General features: G+C 38.4%; 1 protein-coding gene across 3 annotated transcripts in view; it reads right to left on the bottom strand.

The window, feature by feature from the left end:
* The window catches only part of marchf3.L (membrane associated ring-CH-type finger 3 L homeolog), a 124,231-nt gene that overhangs the window by 44,195 nt on the left and 52,405 nt on the right, over nucleotides 1–27,631 (bottom strand). For all 3 annotated transcript variants that reach the window (XM_018264162.2, XM_018264153.2, XM_018264144.2), the window contains one exon: nucleotides 14,250–14,490. In XM_018264162.2, coding sequence (XP_018119651.1) covers nucleotides 14,250–14,434 — 185 coding nt within the window. In that variant the 5' untranslated portion in view covers nucleotides 14,435–14,490. The remainder of the gene's footprint in view (nucleotides 1–14,249; nucleotides 14,491–27,631) is intronic.

The following is a 27,631-nucleotide window of genomic DNA, read 5'->3' as shown; positions in this document are numbered from 1 at the left end:
ATAGTACAAGCTAGAATGCTATATTTATTCTGTAGAATGTTTTACCATACCTGAGTAAAAAGCTCTAGAAACTCTCTGTTTGTTTAGGAGCTGCAGTATTAACTTGGTGTGACATCACTTCCTGCCTGAGTCTCTCCCTGCTCTGGGCTCAGATTACAGTAGAGAAGGGAGGGGGGTGGGGAAGAGGAGCAAACTGAGCATGCTCTTGCCCAGGGCAATGAGGTTTAAGCTGAAAACAGGAAGTCTGATACAGAAGCCCAGGAGTACACAATAGAAGGAAAGAAATGCTGTGTTTCTTTTGACAGAGGACTCAGAGCAGCAATACTTTGAGGGTTTACTGGTATATTTAGGTGGACCTTTCTGATAAGGCTTACTTAGTTTTAACCTTTCCTTCTCCTTTAACTGCATAACCTGCAGTACTGCCAATAGCCACACTTATGAATCGTTTATATAAGAGAGAGTTAAATAAATTAGTAATTTATGTAGGTATTATATAAATATATGTATGACCAATGAAGTAAAATTAGGAATCAATCACATATTAATTATTCTTAATGAATTCACTAATAATATAACTGTAAGTATCATTCTTCCCCAGTGCAATTACGAATTTTCACTGTTCATGTTAAAAAACTGACTTTACAGATCTCCCACTATACAGCATCTGGGTTTGTTTTACATAACTTCACTCTCCAGATGGCGGTAAAATTTGGAGGCAATTTTGTCTTTATTTGTTACAATTCTGGCAATAATCTTTAGTAATCTTGCAAGACATCTCATATAGCATGAATGCGATAAAAGGTGATAATATATATCAATGAGAGAAGTGCCCACATCTACTCTTGTGGGTTTTTTTCTGGTGCAGGTCATTATTGCGCCTTAGTAAAAACGCACCTGTCTCCATTCATAAGGAATCCTGAAATTCTTGCAAAAGGAGTGACTCTTTTAGTTAATGATTTGTATATGATTACTCCCAGTAAGGGGAAATATATGCATTTTTTCACATTGCAGACCACATCTGGCAAATTAAAATATGCCACATCTATCAACATTGCCCCTGAGCTTGATTTTAACAATTTGCTTTACTAACAATTTATACAGTTTTACATTTTCCCCAGGGGATTATAAATGACTCTTGATTAAAATAGAGCAGAACCCTTCCCAGACTTTCATGGTACCATGTACGAAATCTGTTTTCCCCTTCCATTGCAATTTCTACTCCCTTCCTTTATATCTATTTTCTTTTCCAAGAAGGGGGCTAGTCATGCATGCAAAGCTATATCCCAGTTATGATTTTCATTATCTCCTGGCTCAGTGATACCCAATTCAACTTCATCTAATAACGTCAGTAATGGCACCTAAACCCTTAATCTAAAGTACTGTTGCCTAAAATGATGACTGATGCTGTTATAAAGAGTAAAAAGCTTGGATTCATTAATAATACATTAATGTAAGCCACAACTGTGACTATAAGTAATAGCCTAAAATGTATGATTAAATTGTTTGTTAGGATTCTCATGTATGATTAAATTATGTGATGCATTCTCACTTTGTTTGCTACTGCCGTTTTTATGAATATTAAGGGGGTTATTTATCAAAATCCAAATTTATCTCATTTTCTGAAATATACTCTGACCAAATCCGCACTGGTTTTTTAATACATTGTACCGAAAATTTCCTGTGCGGGAAAAAGCTAAAATAAATCGTGAAACATTCCAATTGTACGTATTTTTCGGATTTTCCGCCCGATCAGCGCAGATTAGGATATCTTTGGGACTTCTCCCATTGACTTATATACAACCTTGGCAGGTCTAAGATACCAGATTTGGATTCTGACTTTTTCCATCCTAGGGGTATAATAAATCCTGAAAAATTCTAGTTTTTTTTTTATCACTAAAAATTCTGATTTTATAGTAAAAAAAACTACAGATTTTTATAGCAAAAAAAAAAACTTGAATTGAAAAACAAACAGTCCATTTTTGGATCTTTCAAAATCATTCAATATCAGCAAGTTGGTTTGTAAAATATCCAGAAAAAGGCTGTATTCTGTAAATACTTACTGGAAACCAAATATCCAGAAAGCTATGAATTATGGGAAGGCCATTTCCCATAGAGTCCATTTAAAGCTAAAACTAAATTTAAAAAACTGATTTCCTTTGAGAAAAAAATGTTTCCTCTGCAATAATAAAACTATACCATGCACTTGATCCTAAAGAAGCTGCATGAATCCATATTAGTGGCATGTATCGGATCTATTATTCAGAATATTTGGGACCTCAGGTTTTCTGGATAAGGGATCTTTCAGTAATTTAGAGCTCCATACCTTAAAGAGATACTGCCATTAAAAAATAACCTTTTTTATTATCTATCATAACATTATCTTTGAATGCTATTTATGATTTTGCCATTAAAGTGCCATAACTATTTATGTAGCTTAATAATTTGTAACTTAAAATTTTTAGGGGGTTATTTACTAAACTCCGAATGCAAAAATCACGAACATTTTGTGATTTTTTTTTTTTATGAAATCAGACTTTTAAAAAAAAATCACAAATTTTGCAGAATTTATTAAACTCAGAGGATGGAAAAGTCCGAATCTGAAAATCCGGCATCTCAGACCTGGTTGCATATAAGTCAATGGGAGAAGTCCCAATGATTTTTTGATTTGGTCGGAGTTATTTCAGAAAATATTGAGATAAATTCGGACTTTGATAAATAACCCCTTTAGTGTCAGTATCACTTTAAGTCTGCAAAAAATCATTTAAACATTAAACAACCCCAGTAGGATCGTTTTGTCACCAATATGGATTAATGAAGATAAGTTAGGAATAAGTATAAGGTGCACGTAATCAGACACCCACCCTCCCACCCAAATATTTAAAAAAGAAAAGTGGCTGGGGAGGAGGCATTTCTATTCTATAGTCAAGGACGCCGTCCCCACTGTCCAGGTCTCCCTGTCCCCAGTGTGGGGCCTACAATTGCACACTGGGCAAGAAAAATAAGTGGATATAATGATGTTTAAAGGTTATGCCTTAAAACGACTATATGGATACTTTGGTGCAGGGATAAAAACTTGTTCTGCAAACAGAAACAGCTTTCCCAGTCAGCTAGGAAAGGTCTGCCTGTCTGGCCACTTAGCACTTCAGTTGGACTATATAAAGAAACCAAGTTCACTGTAAGTTTCTTGAGAGCATTTTGGTTCTGATTTAAGCTGACTGACTGAGCATTCCCCGGTGTATACCAAATCCATTCCCTACATTTGCACTGTGAGACGCTTACAAATGAAAGGGTGAGATAAGAAGTTAGGGGAGGCAATCGTATGAGTCTACTGGCAAGCAGGGAGGTACTGTATATTCGACCTTTCATCTACAAACAAGATTGCCTTTAGGGTTAAATTATGAGTTTGACGTTACACTTGAAATTTAGTCGAGTTCTGAGATGTTATCGGTTTATGTACATCTATATTCATGGTATTCAGGAGTGACTAAATAAATATATGGGAGTATTCTTTGCTTTTAGAAAGACCATAATGGTGTGAAATTTTAATATATATAACTGTACTATTCAATTATACGGATTTGGAATTGTGACTTAACTATTATGAGCTGTATAGTAAATGCCCGGTTTTTCGCAGTTTAACTATAGTTGATACAATTGTCTATACATGATACAGGGAATGGAACTAGTACCCCGGGAACAGCATGATCTAAACATAGAAAATTTACCTTACTGGTTGGTTTTAAATTAAAATGGGTGGGAATCACCCGGGTTTTAAATTTTGGAACTGAGAAAATACTGTCAGAAATACCTATGATTAAGTACCGGAGGGTACGAAACGCGTAAGGTAGATCATACGGGGTCAGTATGTATGTATTTTTATTATGATATTGATTAAATAAACCATTTTTTGTATTTTATGAGTACTGGGACATTTTGTTTAATGGTAATTGTTTAATAGTGCCTTGAGAACTGGGGCAAGTCCCTGACACTTAGCTGCTTTATTTTTGGATTGGCAATACAGACCCCCCCCCTGTTTTCAACTTCCTGGCGCTTACAAATGACGCACTATTGTAGGGGTCCCCAACCTTTTGAACCCATGAGCAACATTCAGAAGAAAAAGGAGTTGGGGAGCAACACATGCATGAAAAATTTTCTTGGGGTGCCAAATAAGTATTGTGATTGCCCATTTGGTAGCCCCTATGTGGATTGTCAACCTACATTGAGGCTCTGTTTGGCAGTGCACCTGGTTTTTATGCAGCCAAAACTTGCCTCAAAAATAAGCTCCTGCTTTGAGGCCACTGGGAGCAACATCTAAGGGGTTTGAGAGCAACATGTTGCTCACGAGCAACTGGTTGGGGATCACTGCCCTATACAGGGCAGAATGCAAAGTGTAATCCCAAACAGCAATATTTTGCATTCCCTACTACAATGTTGTTTCAACATATTCGGAACTTTAACCAAACAGCTCAATTAAAACAGACAATGTAAAGTAAGTAATGAAGAAAAATGTATGAAATACTATATATGAATATGTGAAAATATTAATCAGTTTCCATGTTTCTAGGATAATGAATATATCCCAGCAATGCAAAATCAAAATAAAACAAAGGAGGATTTTACATTTACATAAACAAATTCAATAAATATATTTATGAAGTCACATAACTACATAAAAATGCATAAATGCATTAATAAAGAGGTGCTTACAAATGCTAGCCCAACACATACATATTTGTTTCGCCAAACTATTTTCTCACTTCATTTACAGTAAATGGCAGATGATTTTTGAACATATTGATCTCTTTCACTTTAGGGACATAATACTAAATTTTTAAAGCACCGCACCAGAAATAATCATAATTTAGACTGCCACAAATGCCCCTAGCACTAAGCTGACCCCAGACAATCTATTGTGTGGTTCACAGTGTTGCCAGGCACAGGACAGGCCTTTCCTTAAAGGGATCCTGTCATAGGAAAACATGTTTTTTTCAAAACGCATCAGTTAATAGCCCTACTCCAGCAGAATTCTGCACTGAAATCCATTTCTCAAAGAAGTAAACAGATTTTTTTATATTCAATTTTGAAATCTGACATGGGGCTAGACATTTTGTCAATTTCCCAGCTGCCCCTGGTCATGTGACTTGTGCCTGCACTTTAGGAGAGAAGTGCTTTCTGGCAGGCTGCTGTTTTTCCTTCTCAATGTAACTGAATGTGTCTCAGTGAGACATGGGTTTTTACTATAGAGGGTTGTTCTTAGATCTACCAGGCAGCTGTTATCTTGTGTTATGGAGCTGCTGTCTGGTTACCTTCCCATTGTTCTGTTGTTTGGCTGCTGGGGGGGAGGGGGGTGATATCACTCCAACTTGCAGTACAGCAGTAAACAGTGATTGAAGTTTATCAGAGCACAAGTCACATGACTTGGGGCAGCTGGGAAATTGACAATATGTCTAGCCCCATGTCAGATTTCAAAATTGAATATAAAAAAATCTGTTTGCTCTTTTGAGAAATGGATTTCAGTGCAGAATTCTGCTGGAGCAGCACTATTAACTGATTCATTTTGAAAAATGTTTTTTTCCCCATGACAGTATCCCTTTAATGAGGTTTCACAAGAGAGCCAGAGGGTGGACAACTATGTGCAGGCGGCATACATAGGCAGCACTGTATATAATGGGATGGTCGAAGGTCTCTGTGCTCCAAAATGAAGCACATAAACTCAAAACAATTCAGGGAGAGAGGAAGTTTACATAGTTTTTTTCCTACTTTGCACTCTGCCTTCCCCTAAGTAACTAATTTGTCATATGTTTTTGGAAATTATACATTCGGAAAAATTCAGTATGTACTTAGGTACAGAGATGAAACATCCCAAATATAAATGCCTAAGTTCTTCTGACCATATGCCCAACAAACACAAAGTATGTGGCATGTAGAGACTCTAAAATTAAAATAATGCAAATTTTCATAGCAGGCAATTTAACTTCTATACAATACTGTCAGTGGCGTAACTAGATATTACTGGGCCCCACAGCAAATTATTTTTCAGGCCCCCAAAATGTTTAGAGGTTGACTTGTTTCTCCAATATTTATTGAAATTGTATATGAATTAGTGCCTCATGGGGCCCCTATACCTCCTGGGCCCCCCTGCAGCCGCAGGGTCTGCTTCCTCTATAGTTACGCCCCTGAATACTGTCTAATTTTTGTGTTGTGTAAAAGCTGACCCCAGAAAACCCATATATTTTTGCAAAGCACATATTATACTTTATAGTGCATTCTATAACAATTTAAAACGAGTAAAAATATATTCTTAGTCCAATTTTTATGACATTTCTGAAAATCACCTGAAAGCTTGCACTTTATATATTATTTACATATTTTGGAAAGTACACATACTGGCAAATTCAAAATGGAGAAAATATGTATTTCTACACCTAACAGCAAAACTAAGCTAAATATACCTGTTTTCATTAAGGGGCAGATTTATTAAGGAATCGAAAATTCGAATTTTCGAAATTTTTTTATGGTCAAAACTGTCAAATTAACTAGGGAGTTAATTTCTATCGCTACCTAAAATCTGCTGAATTGTGGTTTAAGTCAATAGGAGAGGTCCAGGGATCAATTTGTAGATGTTTGCAGAGTTCCTGACATTCAAGTTTTTTTCGGAGATAAAACTCAAATTGAAAATTGTTGGCAAAATTTGATTTCAATAATACATTTCGATTGGTCGAATTTCGAATTTATGGGAGTTTAAGGGGAGTTTTAAAAAACTCACATGAATTCGGAATTTGACCTTTGATAAATGTGCCTCCCCATGTCTAAAAGTTGCCTCAAAGCTTGCAATTTACAGCTTCTTATTTTCCATATGACTTTATGCTAGAGTTAATATTTACTCCACACCTTACATTAATTACCATTGTATAATATACAATATCGTAACAAACTGTAATTGGAATATCTGCCGAGTGTTATTAAATTGGGAATTTATTTTAGCAGTGTAGATGAAAATATATTTCTGACAGAAATATTCAGTCTCTGTTGGGAAAAAACTGCATTTCAAGGACACTAAAGAAAGTTACAGTAACCTTAAATTAAAACTCTTCACATCCATTGGTTTGTCATATTAAAATTACTACAGCAAACAACTGCAAGAGAAACCAACCTGGAAGATTCTGAATTCAGCTCATGTCCGAACTGTATATCAGGGGTCATCCTACTGACTATTTTAATATTTGTACAAAAGGTAACAGTCTGCATTGCTGTTCGACTGGGGAATACATTGTACAAATCCCAGCAAAACACAGAAACTGCTGGTGATTAGATTCTTTCCTTGTAAAAAAAACTAGTAAAACATTTTAAAGGTTGCCGTTATGGAGTTGCAGAAACTACAGAAATGGAAATTATAATAGAATTAATAAAAATGCACAGGATTTACAATTTATTTCCATTAAAATGTCAAGGAGTATAAGAAATAAAACTAACATTCTATATAACTACAATTGAATGTTCTACAGAGAACAAAAGAAGATATTAGGCCAGCATTTTCAATAAATTTCACAGATTTTCTTGCATCTTAAGACCTGTGAGTTCTCGCCTTTTTCCAGGATATCTTACTCACTTTGCTGATGGCATCTTGCTAATGAAGGTGAATTGCCCTTTAAGCTGTGAGTCTCACCTTTCCCAAGGGACCGGTTATCTTATATTGTTACAATAACTTATCTATAAATTGGTACAAAAGTATCTTATCTGCAGCTGTGGCTGTTCTGTGCTCTCTGCCAAAAACCAATTAAGTTAGAAACTTAGTTTCTTTTTCTGGCTGTTCAGTGCAGAGAAAATCTGCAAAAGGGTCAAATGAGGGTTGAGCTGTCAAAAGAGGGACTGTCCCTCTAAAAACGGGACAGTTGGGAGGTATGTATGTATATATGTGTGTGTGTATATATATATATATATATATATATATATATATATATATATATATATATATATATATATATATATATATATATATATATATATATATATATATATATATATATATATATATAAAAAAAATACAAGAGCCATGAATATCCCGTAAATGTATATATACTTCTAAACGCTGCTCAGTGATGTCATCAGTTAAAATCAGTGCTTAGTGATGTAATTCCTCTCGCATAAATCACTGAAACGCATATTTTAATAAATAATAAATGTAATAATGTTGTAAAATATGGGGATATTAGAAATCACCTCAAAGTTACATGAACTGTTTTTATATGGTCGCATAACTCCTAGGTGACTTCTAGTAGCTTTATAAATAACATTCCCAGTGGTCTTATCTGCAGTGTTTTGCCTCTAGCTCTGTGCTCCAGGCTCTGCTCTTTTCCGAAATAGTAGGGGTAACACGCGGAGAGAGGTCTTATCTGCTTCAGTATTTGCTTCTATTTGGTGAGAAAAGTATATGGTGTTAGGGAGCACCAACCATCAATCACAGTATATGGTGTGCAAGGCCAAATAGCAATTATATACGAAATAGGGGGGAGAAAATTAGAAAGAACTGGCCCTCACAGTTGCACCTTCCCATATGTAACCTCCGAAGCATTTAGAAGTGTTGAAATTAAAACGTAACTTTTAATATATGTGTTAAAGGAAAACTATACCCCCAAAATAAATACTTAAGCAACAGATAGTTTATATCAAATTGAATGACATATTAAAGAATCTTACCAAACTGGAATATATATTTACATAAATATTGCCCTTTTACATCTCTTGCCTTGAACCACCATTTCGTGACTCTATCTGTGCTGCCTCAGAGATCACCTGACCAGAAATACTACAACACTAACTGTAACAGGAAGAAGTGAGGAAGCAAAAGGCAGAACTCTGTCTGTTAATTGGCTCATGTGACCTTACATGTGGTTTGTATGTGTGCACAGTGAATCTTACGATCTCAGGGGGCGGCCCTTATTTTTTAAAATGGCAATTTTCTATTTATAATTACCCAATGGCACATACTACTAAAAAAGTATATTATTATGATAATGGTTCATTTACATGAAGCAGGGTTTTACATATGAGCTGTTTTACTCAGTATCTTTTAAAAGAGACCTACATTGTTTGGGGGGTATAGTTTTCCTTTAAAATGTCCAGATCAAAGAAAATATTAAAAAACCAGCGAGAAACAGGACGTTGATTGACTGATAAAGGAGGGTTATCACTGATCGTGCTAAGCATCCATTTAACCCAGCGACGGTTGATCTTAAAGTGGACCCGTCACCCAGACATAAAAATCTGTATAATAAAAGTCCTTTTTAAATTAAATATGAAAGCCAAGTTCTTTTTTTTATTAAAGCATTCATAGCTGTTGTAAACTCATTTAAAAATATCAGCTGTCAATCAAATATTGCCTACCCCGCCTCTATGCCTAGGCATAGAGGCGGGGCAAACAATTACTTTCACTTTCCATTCAGCACTTCCTAGATGTCACTGCTCTCTCCACATTCCCTCAGCTCTCTTAACGATTTAATTGTGTAACCAGGGCATGGGGATGGACTTTGGGTCCCTGTCCCCTAGTGCATAAACAAGATTCTGAGATGATACAAGACTTGCCTTAATAACAGTGTCCACAAAATGGCTCCTTCCTGGTTAATATAATTATGAGTTCCCAGACTGATGGGAACAATATTCAAATAATTTATACAGTGTAATTAAAGTTCCTTTTGCTTGACTAACATGATAAAATAGGATTTGGAATAATTTTGTTTGGGTGACGGGTCCCCTTTAATGGGTATTGGTATAGACTGAGGGCTTGATTAGACAAATAGCCAGCTTGCCTTGCTGATGAATATCAGTTCTAGCACTAATAATAAATTCTAGCCCACAGTTCAAAAGCCGTTTCCAACCCCTTCACCCTCCGATTCACCACCCGCTGCAAGAAGCCATTCAGTATTGTATAGGTGCTTAATTTCTACATAGAGTTAGAGTCCAGACCCGCGGATCCGTATGCCAAAGCCAACCCCTTCACCCTTGTAGCACCCCTCCCGATCCGTTTTACAACGCCTTTGACAAAGCTCGCATTTGGCGAGTGAAACGCGCGTCAGGCGCACCTTTTAGTTTCAGTCAGGCAGGACGGGTTGATAGGGACTTTGTTTGTAAAACGGATCGGGAGGGGTGCTACAACACTTCTAAATGCTTCGGAGGTTACATATGGGAAGGTGCAACTGTGAGGGCCAGTTCTTTCTAATTTTCTCCCCCCTATTTCGTATATGCTTCTATTTGGTGCCAAAGGCCAATGTTTGAATTATTGCACACTGCTACAGTACTATCAAAGGGACAGAGCTGGCTCTCTTCAAAACCCTACTGGGTTTTCTAAGCTTTTTTGCTTTAGGGCTGTCTTATTTTGGTTATTTGTCTCACTTGCCCACTAGGGTTGCCACTTGGCCGGTAAAAATGATGGTTGATCCCAATGTTATTAATAGGGAAAAAAGTTAAATATATAGGAAGCCGGTATTTTTTTCCAGAAAAGGTGGCAACCCTACTGACCGCTAATCAGACTTCTGCTGCTCTTTGGAGCCAAGTGGTGATTGACAGATGCATTACTGACAAATTATTTTTGGCTTGTAAACCTTCTCCCTCTGTTTATATTTACTCTCGAACAAGATGGCTGAATCTTTACATATTTGCTGTATTTCATCAGATATTCTTGTGTGTCAGTCAGAGAGAATGAAATCTGAGAAGCGTGTGAAAGAAATGACTAAACCGAAGGATGCTTCTAATCTAGGATGACTGTCTGAGGATATTTCTGATTGTTTAACGCATTTCACTGCCATACGTTTTTCTCTAAAAACAATTTCATGAAATTCCAAACAGCCTCACAACATTTTGTCCACTTTCACTTTTCTCCAGCTATCCTGCGTTAAACTATGGACAGTCTGTCTGGCTCAAGTAGTTTGGAAATTTGCTACTAGTGATAAAAATCTGGCAAATTATGATGGGGCTGACCAGTACCATATAAAGGTACTTTCAGGCAACTGCTGTGGCTTATCTGAACTCACAGGTAGCAACTAGGAGAATTGAATATTCTGACATGGGGGAAAGACACTTTGACTTTGACCTCTATCATGTCTCCTCTTTTTTAAATGATTATGAAAATCTAGAAATAGAAAGTAAAGAAACAGAGGATGACATTAATTCTCATCATATGGAATTATCCATGGAAGGGTTTGAACATCTTCCTTCCTGTTCCTTATCTGAACTGGTAATATAGATTTATTTTTCTGATCCTGAAAAATTTGATACTGAAATGGGCCACCGTTCCTCCATACCGAGGGCCCAAACCAGAGCTGTTTAGTAGGGTTGGCAATGCTGCGTGGTTTTGGGATCAGTATGTTTAGTACATTTTCAATTCCTTCAGTTAGAGGATGTTGCTGGCTGACTTAGACAGAGGTTGTTTTGCTTGCTGTATCATGTGTTGGTGGAATTCTATTCTATTATTTTGTATATCAATTAGGTTAATTGATTGTGTCCGTCAGGACACATTATCCCTCATGCACTAGGATTGCAGGATTTATTATCTAAATGGCCTTCTGATTTACCATACATGCCCAAATGCTCAGGCAGTATGTTTGATAAAGGTCAAACTACCCAACCAAATGTAGATACAGTATGTATGGCATGCTTAGCAGTCTCATACAGACCGTATAACAGAAGTCATGCATTTTATAAATATGAACAAATATGCATGTAGAAAGGACAAATTAATCCGACCATCACTGTTGTGAGAAATCAGGGCCTGTCTAACCTCTGGAGTTCCTACATGGAATCATAGAATTGTCTAATTTTAGAAGTTAAATGAAGTCATTAAAACCTGCTTGCGCCTGCTTTAAAGCACTATGTACAGACTCGGCCTATAAAATAGGAAGATCCAAACACAAACATCTATCTCAGTATCTGGAGGAATGCTAATTATACCTGTTTTTGGCCATAGTTTCCCTTTATTATGGCTGTGAAACTGCAGTGGCAGAATGAGAGTACTTTTACATCCTGTTGTGCTTTATAAATTGCAGGATAAACGAAGAGACACTTTAAGGATAACACTTTAACAGTCACGACTCACGAACCCGCAGTCAGCAGAAATCACGTGCAAATTGTTTTTGTGGAATACACGTGTAACTTTAAGTAGATTACACATTGCGCTTCTGATTTAATTGAGGTATAATATATTATACATTTATATGTGTACAATATACTATTTAATCTCAAGGGAAAAAGCACTTTTCAGCTTACTCCCTCCTACTCCTACTGAAGCTTTTGCCCACTTACAATTATTTATTTTATGTTAATACATACATTTTATTGAATATAATTGGATTTCAAGTTTAATGGGGATGGCACACGAATATTTTGTCGCCAGTGCTGGAGGAGATTAAGCTTCTCAATTGGTGTCAGTGTAAATAGCCACAGTAAAACATTTAAGTCACAAAACCTTCAGACATTGCCTTCTTTTGCATTTTCTAGTGGCTATGCGATATTTTTACACACATATATTCACACACTACCACCAATAGAAAGGAATTTTCTGATGTTTTTCTAGAGGAGATTAAGTATGGATGACAAAACATTCAATGCGCCATTACCCTTAGAGGGGCCCAGTGCACAGCATATAGTGAGGCCCAATTCTTTGCAATACATTTTAGGAGTGCAAAGAGTGGTAAGAGTCACACCTTTGGGTACAACCCGCTGGTTAGGGTGCAAAGTGGAAAAGACAAGAGAGCTTTGTGCCCATTTTGACTGTCCATTGAAAATATTTATTTTCTTATACCATTTTTAATCTTTCACCCAGATAATTAAGTTGACCTCTAAAGCTATATAAAAAAAATACTGTTTTATTATTACAGAGAAAAAGGAAATAATTAAAAAAACAAATTGGATTTTTTGGATAAAATGGAGTCTATAGGAGGTGGCCTTTCCGTAGTTAGGAGCTTTCTAGACAACAGCTTAACCGCATAATGTATCCCATACCTGTATATGTATTTTCAAACAGTGAAACCAAAGAGCATATTTGTGGTTTATATCGTATATCATGCTGGTGATAAATATCACCAGATTAGACCGTTATACACATACAGTATAACTTCAGGCTGTGTGTGTTACTTGCCTTCTTTTACTGGGCTAAAATGCATATGGTCTGATAAGAGATATCACTTACATTGTACTTATTTGCGCATTTGTATTGGAGAAGGGTAAGAACAATTAAAGGGAGTCTACACCCCACATTTTAGTGCTGAACTGTGTTTAGTACATGTTGCTAACGGTCCACTTTACTAAGACGATAACACATGTTAAAGTCAAACAAAGAATACAGTGGTCATTTAGCAGACCAGAGGCCATTAAAAATCTTTTGGAGGTGACTGGCCTCCAGCTGGACAGCACAGTGTATTGAATAATAACACAATAGGGGGGCTATGGGGGTAATCAAGATTGTATCAAGCCAGCCTGACCTGACAGACATGAAGTGCAAGTAAGACTAAAGCTAGCCACATACAATTTAGCATCTCTTGACTAAATGGGCATTGTACTCACTGGCTTATTTGTCTAGACCCAAAACAACAGCTTCCCCAATCAGCATTTGATTAAGGATCTTTCAGATGCCAATCATGCCCTGTCCAGAGCTAAGGACACCATCAGGTCACAGATTCAGGTGGAAATTGTAGTTTAGAAATTGCTGCTGAACAACCAAATGTACCGTATGTGGCTGTAAACATTTACACTCTACACAACATGATATGCCTTTATCCCCCCTAAAGGGGGCCCTTGGCTAGGAGCCTCTCTGTCCTACCCTTGGCGAGTGAGGATCTAACCAGTCTTACACACAAAGGTTTCAATAGTATAACATGTATGGAGTGATTATTATGAACAGAGAACATTCCTTCCTTGCATATTTTCATTGTTAAACATGAAGGGGAGCTTCATATTTCCCACTAGTATTGTATGCAGACTGCAACATGAAATGCTCCTTCTTTATTGGAGAAATGATGGAAAAAGCCTGACCCAAGGAAGGCAGCGCCCCATGTCTCAATATATGTGCAAAAACGAAGAGAAGGAAAGTTCTGTGCTCAAAATTATAAATAAACCAAAATGCAAAAGTAAACCCATATTATGGAAAGAGCATATAACCTCTTTAATTTCGATAAAAAGACCAAACATCTTAGAAACATTCATAGAGTTTTCCTAGTACAGGAGCTCAGAAAACGACAAATATAACGAGATTGTGTTACCTCTGGGTTGTGAGGGTCCGGACTACAGTTGACAGCAGCTGACCATCTTTTGCTGAAACTTGCATGACATACTGTGGCTGCCCATTCACAAGACTGCTACAGTCTTCCACTGTCTTTCCAGAAGGGGCCGTGCTTGTGCAGTCTGGCAAGACCTCAGGCAGGTGACTGCAGCGGCTGGTTGTCATAGTGACAGACAGCAATTACAGTGCTAATGGCTTCCGCATATGTACTGGATTTCCATCTGCAAGACACCAGAATGCAGTTTAGAGTGGGACCTGGATTGTTCGCAGTTTAGCACATGGAAACATTTCCCTGCACTGTGCATTTCACGGTTACTGAGTTTACAAAGTTGAGGCTGTAATTTCTTAGTTGACTTGGAATGGAATCAGGAATCAATAGGAAACTCTGGAGACATAACACTACTACACTCCATGAACTTGGCACATGGAGGAACAGCACAAGATACAGGTATATGAAAAAGTTTTGGAACCCCTCTCAGCCTGCATAATAATTTACTCCACTTCAACAAAAAAGATAACAGTGGTATGTCTTTCATTTCCCATCTGAGTACTGGGTTTTTTTCTGAACAAAGATTTTGAGTGAAGCAGTATTCAGTTGTATGAAATTAAATCACATGTGAAAAACTGGCTGTGCAAAAATGTGGGTACCCTTGTAATTTTTCTAATTTGAATGCATGTAACTGCTCAATACTGATTAATGGCAACACCAAATTGATTGGATTAGCTCATTAAAGGAGAATTCAACCCTGTAGAAAAAACCCTGTACCCCCCACCCCACCTAGACCCCCTCCCTACTCCCCCCAGCTTAACTGCCTCCCCCCGGGGAAATGCTCCATACTTTATACTTACCCTTCATTGCAGATTCTGGCATTGGACTTCATGGCAGCCATCTACTGGGTCTTCGTGTCTTCTTCTGGCACTTTGGCAATTTCTGTCCAATTCAGCGCATGCGCAGTTGTCAAAACCGGCAAACTGCTCCAACTGGGCATGCGCCGACATACCGATCTCCCAGTCAGCTTACCCGGAAGCTCAATGCCGTGAAGTCTGATGCCAGAATCTGCGATGAGGGGTAAGTATAAAGTATGAAGCATTTCCCCGGGGGGGCAGTTAGTCTGGGGGGAGGAGGGAGGGTGGTCTATGTGGGGGTGGGGGGTTCGGGTTTATTCTCTACAGGTTTGAATTCTCCTTTAAGCTTTAAACTTCATAGGCAGGTGTGTCTATTCATGAGAAAAGGGCAAATATTTAAGGTGACCAATTGCAAGTTGTGACAGCATGGAATCCTTAAAGCAACGCTCAAAAGAGATGAAAACAAAGATTGTTCAGTGTCATGATTTAGGGGAAGGCTACAAAAAGCTATCTCAGAGGTTTAAACTGTCAGTTTCAACTGAAAGAAATGTAATCCGGAAATGGAAGGCCACAGGCACAGTTGCTGTAAAACCCAGATCTGGCATGCGAAAAAAAATACAGGAGGGGCATATGCGATTGTGAGAATGGTTACAGACAACCCAAAGATCACCTCCAAAGACCTGCAAGAACATCTTGCTGCAGATGGTGTATCTGTACATCATTCTACAATTCAGAGCAATTTGCCCAAACAACATCTGTATGGCAGATTGATGAGAAAGAAGCCCTTTTTGAACTCACGCCACAAACTTGTATGCAAAAGCTCATTTAGACAAGCCACAGTCATTTTGGAACAAAGTTCTTTGGACTGATTATTTGGTTATTTGGTCATAACAAAAAGCACTTTGCATGGCGGAAGAAGAACACTGCATTCCAAGAAAAACACCTGCTACTTATTGTCAAATTTGGTGGAGGTATCATCATACTGTGGGGCTGTGCGGCTAGTTCAGGGACTTGGGCCCTTGTTAAAGTCGAGGGTCGGATGAATTCAACCCAATATCAACAAATTCTTCAGGATAATGTTCAAGCATCAGTCACAAAGTTGAAGTTACACAGGGGTTGGATATTCCAACAATCACCCTAAACACACTTCGAAATCTACAAAGGCGTTTATGCAGAGGGAGAAGTAAAATATTCTGGAATGGCCGTCACAGTCTCTAGACTCATGGAAAATCTATGGGATTATTTGAAGCAGGCTGTCCATGCTCGGCAGCCATCAAATTTAACTGAACTGGAGAGATTTTTTAATAGGAGGCATCTATAAGCTGTTACATTTGCAAAACTAAGAATTGACATAATATCTCTTTATGTCACTGCTGAAATACTTCTGTTTCCATAAGGCATGTTATATATTAAAAGGAAGTTGCTATTTTGAAAGCTCAGCCAATGATAAACAAAACTCCCAAAGCAATCCTGGCTATCTCCTCTACTAATTCCATGCATTCTTCATCCCAAATTCATTTTAGTAATCCTTATCTGTCAGGGATTTATTGCTGCAGTGTTTAAAATCAGGGTGGCAGTAGCCTGACAGAGTACCAGAGGATCTCCTGTGGGCCCCAGCCAAGGACAATTTCCATCAATCTACTGTAGGTCTATGAGATTACATTTAACACTGTCTAATTGTCTAATTAATGGAGCATGAGTCCTTAAAGTCAAAGTCCTGGAAGATCTGACGGGCCCTAGTCCCACCACAACACTGGTTAATATATGCAATTAAGAGTACAAGTGGAGCTCACCTAATCTCTTGGTCGGATTTTCCCACGGGATATCCTGTGCGTGATATCCCAATAAGGTCAATCTGTAGAAATATGTAGAGATGTGGGACAAATCCAAGGCAGCAACTGGACTGCAATAACTTCTTTATTTTTGGTGTACCTCTATCCCCAATAAAGAAGTTATTGCAGTCCAGTTGCTACCTTGGATTTGTCCCACATCTCTACATATTTCTTCTGGTTAATATATCACTTAAAACAAAAAGGATTAAAAGGAATAGAACAATTGAATTTAGTGATCCCTGCCCCAAAGAGGGATAGCAATGGACAAAAATGTTAGCCTGAAATAGAAGCTTGTTCTGCCACTGGTTCCAGCAAAAATAATGTGAGTTATTTCCACGTCTGCCTCGGGTGATCCGCTACCTGCTGCTGTATTGTGTGAATTATCCGGAGTATTTCCTAGTACAGCTCGGGCCTCATTTCTATGCAAGTCACAAACGGGTAAGTGAAAATACTTCTGATGGACGGAGAAAATCGCTTTTCAACACACCAGCGGCTGTGAGGCAGACTGACCATCACAGTAATGAAATGAATGTAAAACTTCTTTCTCACCTAAAGTCAGCCGGTGTTTCTGTTCTACTGGCCCTTGTTATCAGTGCAGCTCAGGACACTCTACATTACATGAATGAAAAGAATGCCTGGCACCAATTCCAACGTGCAGCTTGCTAGAACAATAGGATATCCCAACTGCTTCCCTCCAGCTGTTGTTAAATCTTTATTTTCAAAGCCCCAGATTTTGATTTTTCCTTGGAAATGCCATGCTTTTTAAAAAGGACCAGATGCACTGAAAATCTAAATAATCTTATTGCTAGAAATCTGTCCTCAGTGGCTGCTCTCACTCATAATGTCATCTCTCCTAACACTCCCAAACTCTGATGGGACAGTCTCACTCAACATAATATCATATCTCCTAATGCTCCCAAACTCTGATGGGACAGTCTCAGTCAACGTAATCTCATATCTCCTAATGCTCCCAAACTCTGATGGGACAGTCTCACTCAACATAATCTCATATCTCCTAATGCTCCCAAGCTCTGATGGGTCAGTCTCACTCAACATAATATCATATCTTCGGATGCTCCCAAGCTCTGATGGAACAGTCTCACTCAACATAATATCATATCTCCTAATGCTCCCAAACGCTGATGGGACAGTCTCACTCAACATAATCTCATATCTCCTAATGCTCCCAAGCTCTGATGGGTCAGTCTCACTCAACATAATATCATATCTTCGGAAGCTCCCAAGCTCTGATGGAACAGTCTCACTCAACATAATATCATATCTTCTGATGCTCTCAAACGCTGATGGGACAGTCTCACTCAACATAATATCATATCTCCTAATGCTCCCCAACTGTGGTGGGACTGGGGGTATTTACTAATTATTAACTATAAAGTATTAATTAATTACTAATTAATTAATTACTAATAAAGTTTTCGCCCGAAAACCCTGACTTTTTTTGAACACCTTCAAATTGTAAAAAGGGACATCTTCCATTGACTTCTACATGACCTCAACAGGTTTTTAGCTGGAGTATTTTCAGATTTGAATTTTTAGCAGCTTTGTGGTATTCAAGCTTTTTTCTCCCTCTAAAAATTTTCCTCAACCTGAAAAAATCAAGGCTTCATAAATAGGCCCCTAAATCTCCTAATGCTCTCAAACTTTGGTGGGACAGTCCTGAACTGTATACTCCAAAAAGGAAAGGAGTTTACCAGGAGGCAAGCCAAGTTTCAGAAGGAACTGGGGGCATGTTTGAGCATAGGTGGATAGAGACATGGCCTACATTCTGGTTGATATGAAATATATCCAGAACTATTAAGCTTTCATAATAATGTGACTACAGAAAACATAGTGGCTCCAATGAATTTATGGAGATCTTAAATCTCATTGAATAATATTTAATAATTATTAAACAAATACCCCTGCTAAACTGCAACTTAAGAACCTCTGAAGGGCCACAAGATGGTATACGTTTGCTTCAGACCCTACCTTATCTAAAGACAGCCCTGTTCTTGTGTTGTTCTGATTGGGTCTCCTAGATATAGTGTGGCCCCTGGGCAGGAACATGTGAAGGCTTGTGAATAAGATGGCTGTACACCTGTTTCTGAGAGAAACTTTGGATAAAATATTACTGCTCAGTTTAAACCCAATTAAACATTTTTGCATTTTCCATAAATCTTTGGAGCATGGAAGCTTTTCTACCATAGAGATAAAATATTGCTATAATCTGTGTTGTTCTCTAATAATGTTCATCGGCTGTAAGATTTATTTGAGTTCTCTTTCTAAATCAAGCACATCTAAAGCTTTTTATTCTCCAGAGGAGCCCTGGGAAAGCAGGCACAATGGTACACTTTCCCACATACCTTTCCATCGAACCTCTGCTACCTGACTCAGGAATCCATTTCTCCCACAACTAAATGACTCTGGAAAAATATAGATAAAATATTGAGGCTGTTATCTGTCTGAAGTTGCTACAAGCTGGGGCTAATAGAATATGAATGGTGGTAAAAAAAAAAAAGAAAGAAATAATGCGGGAGAAGAAGGTGCTGAGCGAAATAAATGGAACTACAGCTTATTAATAATATATAGAGACAAAACAGAATTCCCACTATGAGGAAGAAGTCACATTGCACCAAAGCAATCAATCATTGCAGCAATGAGAATAAACGGCTAGTTGGCCTCGTCAGTCTGTCCCTTTTAGATGTCCGTTACCTCGTAATCATTAATACAACTCCTTGCTGACTCAGAAGAGAATTATTATATTAGGGCCCGGTTACTAGAGTAATCCCATGGATGATCCAACATCTGTTTCTGTAAGTCAGTATTATGTTTTATGTTAAGTCTAATAGTGTCATTAGTGTTGGCACAGCCAGGCTAATACAAAGACAGTAATGGTGCTGCCAACTGTAAAGAACAAGGCAAGACCTCCCAAATGGATACAGAACACGTGTTTTATAATAGAAATTCTGGACTAGAAGCTAAACCGGTGCATTTTTTTCTAAACAGGAGCACAGTAGTGGGCCAGGGAAAAAGTCACTTGGGGTGACAAACATACTGACACCCCAAGTGTATTAGCCAATCTCGTAATGAACAGATCATTTAGGGGGGCCCAACCTTACATATTTAACCAAGGTTTTTCAGATAATGAAACAAAATATATCCCGTATTTCAGAAAAATATTTGGTGATCATAAACATTGTGTATGCCTGGCTGATAAAAAAAGATGCTTGATGTTAATGTTATTGATGCCAATCCTAGTTCTCATAAAGAATGCAACCAGTGCTCAAAATGCTCTAAGTGCCATAAAATGAGTTAAATGTGTATTTGTGACATGATAAGTAAAGCAACTGTTCCTGAAATGAAATTAGCATGTGCCATATATTATTAGTCACGTGCAAAGCTCAGGATAAACAGGATCTGCATGACTATAAAAAAATATGCAGAGCTCAACATTTCAGTAGCAGTTCCTTTCTCATCAAAACCTAGAACACTGAAAGCAGGTGTGACTTGTAACTGCCCGCAAACACTCATTTAAGAATGAGACGTAGATTTGTATGAATGAGGGTGTGCTGAGCCTACACACACAACTGACTTAAAACCCTAAAAGAGCTTGCTCACTCCCACTCTGAGGCACTGGACCCACAGAAGTCCTGGGAGTCATACAGCAACTTGTAGATATAGTAGCTATGGCTTGGAGTGAGGACTGCGCCTGTGTGTTTGTAGGCTTTAGCTATAGTAAGTGCATTTCTAAAACAGCATAGGTGACTACAGACATAGGATTATGAGAACACAGTTGTATTGTACCTGTCTCTATACATATATTTTGAAAGTGCAGTTGTGGAAAGAGACTTTTATTGGAATCAGACTCTTTCCCAATTTAGCCTCACCCACAGGCAGGACTAGTCTGGTTCTACTTGCTCTCAGGAAACCCTGCAATTAGATGTTTATCTTGCCCAGCACAGGGGTTACATTCTGATGAAATAATTGTGTAAGAAAGAACATCAGAAACATGTATTTGTGCTCCTTAAAAGGGACCTGGGCCACTTACGTAATACAATTTACAAACCAGCCCATGTTGTAATTGAAAAAAATATATTAAGATGTGTTCCTTTGTACAGAGATGAGGAAGGCTTGCTGTATTGATCGTGCTGATTGAGCTACTGCATCAGCTGTAATTCCACAAAAGCTTCGGCTCCCCCGGCTCCTACCCTAGTAAAGCAAAATGGGGGTCCAATCTATTTTTAATCAAATCTACAGAGCTATAAAATGCATCCCTGTGACAATAGCATAACATGTTTCTATAGATTATAGCATTACCTATGGCACATGTAATGACTTCAACGTTGTGCTACAAATTTTAGATTTTTCACTGCCTAAAACATGGTGTCGGAACACCTAAAACTGCACCATTGGTATTTGTGCGACAATCCAGTGCTGGTGTAAATCAGATAAACTAGTGCTTTTGATATAGGACACAATAACCCAGGTTATGCTGAAGAGGTTTCCAAAGAATGTCTGCACACCTGCAATACAGAAGGACTGCATCCATAGTTGCCAGCAGCAGAGGACAGGTAGGAGTCCTGTCAGGGGTCCCAAGGCAGTAGGGGTCTGATGTTAAGGGGGTTATTGCATATATCAGGGATGTTGACTTCAGGTGCTTTTAGCTGAAAATAAAGCTAATCAAAATACCAGTATTTTACCACTTGTGTAGGAGTATTTCCCTAAATGAACTGTAAATGTGCCACAGCCGAGGCTCTAGCAACAATTAAGGAACAATTCCCTCTATAATGAATTAGAGAAAAAATATTTAAATACAATAATTAAATGTCACATAGAAATTTGTGTCAGTTTCCACTAATAATATGATTATTTCCACTAAAACAAACGACTCTATTGTTCGGAATAATGAGAAGAGCATCTTATGCAAGAAATATAGGAGCAACCTGATTATCTGTGGGTTGAGTATAAATGAATTAGTGCCAACATAAAATATAGTAATGAGCATGATACATCTCCTTTCTCCTACTGTGGCCAGGGGCATAGATAAAATATTTGTTTGTTATGGACTCTGACAGCGCACTCACTAGCAATAACAACTTGGTCTGTGGGTACACTGATAGGGTCACTATGGCAACCATGTCTATTGACAGCAGATCTGCCATAATGGGGTTACAGAGGGTTCTTCAGCCAGGGGCCCCACAGCAGAGCCGGCCCTAAGATGGAAAAGTATGATTAGTGGGTTGTATAATGGGAAGGGATTTGTGGGGGAGTAGGCATGGTTAGAGTGGATTGTGGGTGGGTTTTGGGCATACTTGAGGAGTGGCCAGTAGATTGGTCATGTATGTGAGGGGCATTCATTTTTCATTGAGGCCGTATTTTACTTGGGCTCACCACCAGGGGTCCAGATGACCATCCGGGAGGGACCTTGTAACTTAGTAGTATGGTGCTCTATGATTATTAATGGCATCCCTGAATAACAGGCAAGTAGGGGACGTTTTGACTATGGCTAGAAGTCACATGAGTATCATGTGCCATAGCACTAAAAGGAGGACTTAATCCTAAAAATAATACAGCTGGAAAAAACATATTTGATGTACTGAACTTATTAAACCAGCCTAAAGGTTCAGCATCACTATAGTTGTAATAAATCTTGGCCTTTAAAGTTGTCACAGGCGTTTCCCATCTTGATTTTTTTAGGAGTGTCTGTGACATGCACATGCTCAGTGTGCTTTGAACAGCTATTTAGACGCTAATCTTAAGGGTCATCACAATTTATCAAGCAGAAAATTAGGTTTGCCTGTCACATTAACTGATTCTACAGGGCAGATTATTGCATTCGGATGCTAATTTTGCTGGTTTCTCAGATGTCATTTAATAAAAATCTGATTTACTAATCAGCCTTATATTGATATTATATATATTCGGTATATTGTGAGTGGGTCCCTAAGCTCAGCAAGTGACAGCAGCACAGAGCATGTGTGAATCAGCAGAAAAGAAGATGGGGAGCTACTGGGGCATCTTTGGAGACACAGATCTTTACTGCTAAAGGGCTGTGGTTGCCTTGGGCTGGTACAGAAGCACAAATCATAATGTACAACATGTCTGCCCTACTTCTTTAGCTAAGCGTTACTTCTCCTTTAAGAGTGGTAGTAAAGCCATTAGTTAATGTATAGAACATGTGCGTTCAAGCAAAGAAACTACCTTGCATTATGCCACAGTAGTGAACAGGGCATTAGTCTGATGCATCCAATAGGTTGGCATCAAGACAGAAGTCATCTCAGCAGAGCTTACTTTTAAAGGCATTTAATAAAACAGCATTGCAGTGTATACAGATACTTTATTCCCATGATACACAGAGGTTTAAAAAATTTTGTGTTTTAAAAGTTTAGACATGACGGTGACTAGCCATAAGGAGACGGACAAAAATCTCCTAAAAATCATAAACCGACAACCGCTTTTCATACCACCTTTTATTAGAGAAATTCTTTTCCTTCCAAACTTCTGGAAACAGATGCGTAACTATAGAGGAAGCAGACCCCACAGCCTGGGAAATAGGGGGGCCCGGACTGTGGGGTCTGCTTCCTCTATAGCTAATAACCCCCGCCCCTCCTACACAGCTCTCTCTTACAGACAAGGAAGTGGAGCACAAGTCAGGACTTGGTGGAGTCGGTTGGGAGTGGGTGGGGTCAGTGGGAGTGGTCATGGTCAGGGCAGGAGGATGGGGATCTGAATATTTTTTTGCAGGGGAGCCCAGCACACTCTAGTTATGCCACTGTCTGAAAATATCCTGTGACAAATCATTTTACAATTAAACAATTTTAATTTTAACAATTAGAAAACTGTGAAATAATATAAAAACACATTATAATAATAATAATAATAATAAAAGAATATACAATATTAACAATGTTGAGCTCTCCTTTTAGGTTATACTCGCCGCCTGTATTTATCATCCGGTTTAGTGTGAATATTGTGTATTAAGAGAATGATAAAGAGAAGGACAAGGCCATTTAACAAGCAGGCGCTGATACATATAATAAAGGCAGAAAGCGGTACACTGTGTTTTTTCTGGTTTCGGGAAAGCTTTAATTTTAAGTGCTGCACAGCAAGAAAATACACCATTTGTTCCTATTTTTACGCAGCTACTTAGAAACGCTTGAACATTTCAGGTGAACTCAGTTGCCCAGGAAGGTATAGGAAGACATTTTGCATTGTTAAAAAGCCACATTAGGAAAGGCAATTGGTAATTGATATTCACGCAGCACAATGTGTTTACAAGTAGGAAAATCCTAAAGGCGGGCTCAGGTATATAAAGCAGAGCGTTTTATGGTTTCAGCTCAGGAGGCAATATCACGCTGGCTAATTCAATTACAATATAACAGTTTTAAGTCTAACCAGAAGACTTTTCATTTTGCTGATCTGTAAATACCCAGAGCTATTTTGATTTATGAGACATAAAACGGCAGTGGAAGCGCTACCAACTGTACAGAGCTGAAGTATATAAAAAACAAGAGCCTTTCAATCGCCCATTTCTGACATTCCGCGATTCCCATAATTTAACCCCAAACCTTAATGCGTCTATAAATGAATTGTAGAAACATGTCCGTTTTAAAAATACAATTATTAAAATCACCTGCAAAGGAATAGATAAAGGCCCTGCAGTTGGTAGTCAGATCTAATTTAAGAGGCTGCAATTGTGACCACACAGTGAATTACCTTGCTCAGTGGGGCACATATTGTTACTTTTAAACGCAAACAAACCCACAATTTAATATTTAACAAATTAATGGAATATTTTGTTTACTGTATGTGCTTAATACCTTAATTCTCAAGACCTATAAATGAACAATTTTCAGTTTCCTATCATAACTTTCCTTGGGGGGTGGATCGGAGTTATTTTTGTTCACAAATATTTACCCTCCCTCTCGGTTTAATTGCTGAACACATGCAAACAATAGGCTTGTTTTGTAGTTCATATGGAGATGCTTTGAGTGTCACAGCAGGACTTCATTATCTGTAAGGATAAACATATGTAACCTATTATTTATCATTATTCAGTCCCAGCTGTTTAAGGATTATGGTGGATGCTTTGTTGCCCGAGCATTAGTATTTTAGCTGGTGAGTGAGCATAACAATCTCTTCCAATTCACTGTAATGATAATTGCCTGGAGCTGTCTGGTTCAAGCAATCTTCTTCCTTGACCTGCAAGTTTCCTACACAGTTCCAGGTGACTACATTACAATAAATTGTATTTAAGGTAAACTACTAAACCCTTGAGCAACAAAACATCCAAATTCACTGTGTATATGTCATTGCCTTATAGCCCTGTTTCTTAATTTCGGGTCCCCAGATATTCTTCTATAATTCCCACCATTATTTAACATACAATCAAGGGTTTAAGCATGCTGGAAATTGTAGTCAACCATATCTGACATAAAGGAACTGGGCCTAAGGGTAAGGTCACACTGAGATTCGGGGAGATTTAGTCGCCCAGTGACTAATCTCCCCAAACTTCTTTCCCCTGTCTTCCGCCTGCTACAATAAAAAAATGTCTGTGGCATGGCACTTGCGGCGCTTCGTTTGCCGAAGTCGACTCACGAGGAAACTTCGGGCAACTTCAAAAAACGAAGCGCTGCGACTGCCATGTCGCGGGCGTTTTTTCATTGTAGCAGGCGAAAGACAGGGGGAAACAGTTCGGGGAGATTAGTCGCCCCCAAAGAAGAGGCGATTAGTCACCGGGCGACTAAATCTCCCAGAATCTCAGTGTGACCTGACCCTAAAAGGGATTATCAAAATCAAAGCTTTTTAATGTCCGAGAACGATGCTTTCCGTCTGAAAATTCTGTACCTAAAATTTTAGGGGGATAATTATATGAAGTGTAAAATAATTTATACAAGAATAAAAATAATTGTAAAATAAATGGAACAGCTCCGCTGCTATCCTTACAACCCAACTCTGCTTTGTAGAAATGGTACAAAGTCAGGCAGCAGAGGAATATGGGAGTATTTGGAATAAAGGCAGCCACACAGACACAACAAAATTCATTACACAGATTTATAACTAACTATGTAGTGTACTGTGCTATTAGAGTGACGACAATTGGTGCAATGATTTATATAGCTTTTATACAGTTGCCCAGTAAAGTAGAATATTACATGGAAGTCATGCCACTTTATTGTACCTGCTATTTGTTTACAAGTTGGATCTTGTAAGGATTCTACATACAATAATATAAAAGTAGAAGTCACAAAAGAAAGATCACTAAAACCATGATTTGGTCAAGACTAGGTCACTTGCAATGCATATACCTACAGATTTATACAATGGAGGGATACCTGCCAACATTTAGGAAACAGAAAGAGGGACAAAAAGATTTGTTGCACGTAGCACGGCAAACATTTTTGGCCACGCCCATTGTTGTGGCCACACCCCCTAATTACCATGTTCATTTTACATAATTCTGTCGTTTTTATATGTTGTTACAGTTTTGCAAATGAAGGTGAATTGCCTTTAAGCTGTGAGTCTTCATTCTTATCTTATCAAACTGTTACAAAAGTATGTTAAGTATCTATTCTGGGCTGTCTGCCAAGACCTAATTAAGTTAGAAACTTTGTATCTGTTTCTGGCTGTTCAGTGCAGCAGATCAAAGAGACATTCAGGACTTATAAGTACAAATCCATGACAGCGGGTTGAGCTGTCAAAAGCAGGACTGCCTTGCTCAAAACAGGACAGTTGGGAGGTATACTGGAATTCTTGTTATGCGACACTTTGCCTAAATTATACTCCCACATTTGCTTGCAAGGCACCCATATAAGGCTATAATACTATGAAGTGAATGTTGGCATTGACCGCTTTTCAAGTAAGAAGTCGTCAAGTATACATATGTACACGTAATTTTTCATTTTAAAACTGCGGGCATGCCCATTGGTATAAAAAAAACTATATAAACACACCCACCCTCCAATTTCAATGTAGCAGGAGGTAATCAACGTTTAAATCAGGTCTAGAAAGGGCAAGGCCCACATAGCGGATTGGCTGCTTTATTGAGATGGAGGAAAGCGGATCCACTCCACATACCGTTTGTGCAGCGATATCTGCTCCCTGTAGCCCCACACAGACTGGCACTGGGCCTTTCAATGAAGGTACGGGGATGTGTAGATAAAATCGTATCCGCTTTCCACCACTTCTATAATAACTGCCTGTAAAGGAAAGAGGACAATCTGCTAGCAATTTGGCGCCCGGCAAAAAAAATTTGGTGCCCATAGACTTCAGTGCATTTTGGCAAATTTTCACCATTTCGTGAATTTTTGCCCAAGCAAAACAGGTCAGATTTGACCATCACTACTTGCTATGTGTGACCTTCCCCTAAACCACAGCAACCAATCAGGGCAATTGTTATTGGCTAGCTGTTTAAAAAAATTTATAGTGCAAGGACCACACTCCACACTACTGGCTAAAAGAGCTATAAATTCGCTATAGTATGCATTTGTTTAGAAGATCTGCAGCCATTGATTTCTCCAAAGCCCTAAGTATAGAAATAGCTTAAAACAGAATTTATTGCTCTCCTCCTAAGACCAAGACTGCATTGCATGCGCAATAGGTGTCACGAGTGTGCTTTCTTCCACGGAAGCAGTCTTTTTCTCCGTAACCAGTGCAGCTATGCCCAACCTATTTAGAAGAGTAG

The sequence above is a fragment of the Xenopus laevis genome, chromosome 1L, assembly GCF_017654675.1.
Source record: "Xenopus laevis strain J_2021 chromosome 1L, Xenopus_laevis_v10.1, whole genome shotgun sequence".
Lineage (NCBI taxonomy): Eukaryota > Metazoa > Chordata > Amphibia > Anura > Pipidae > Xenopus > Xenopus laevis.
Note: the sequence above shows the minus strand (reverse complement) of the source record. Positions and strands in the feature narration are given on the sequence as shown.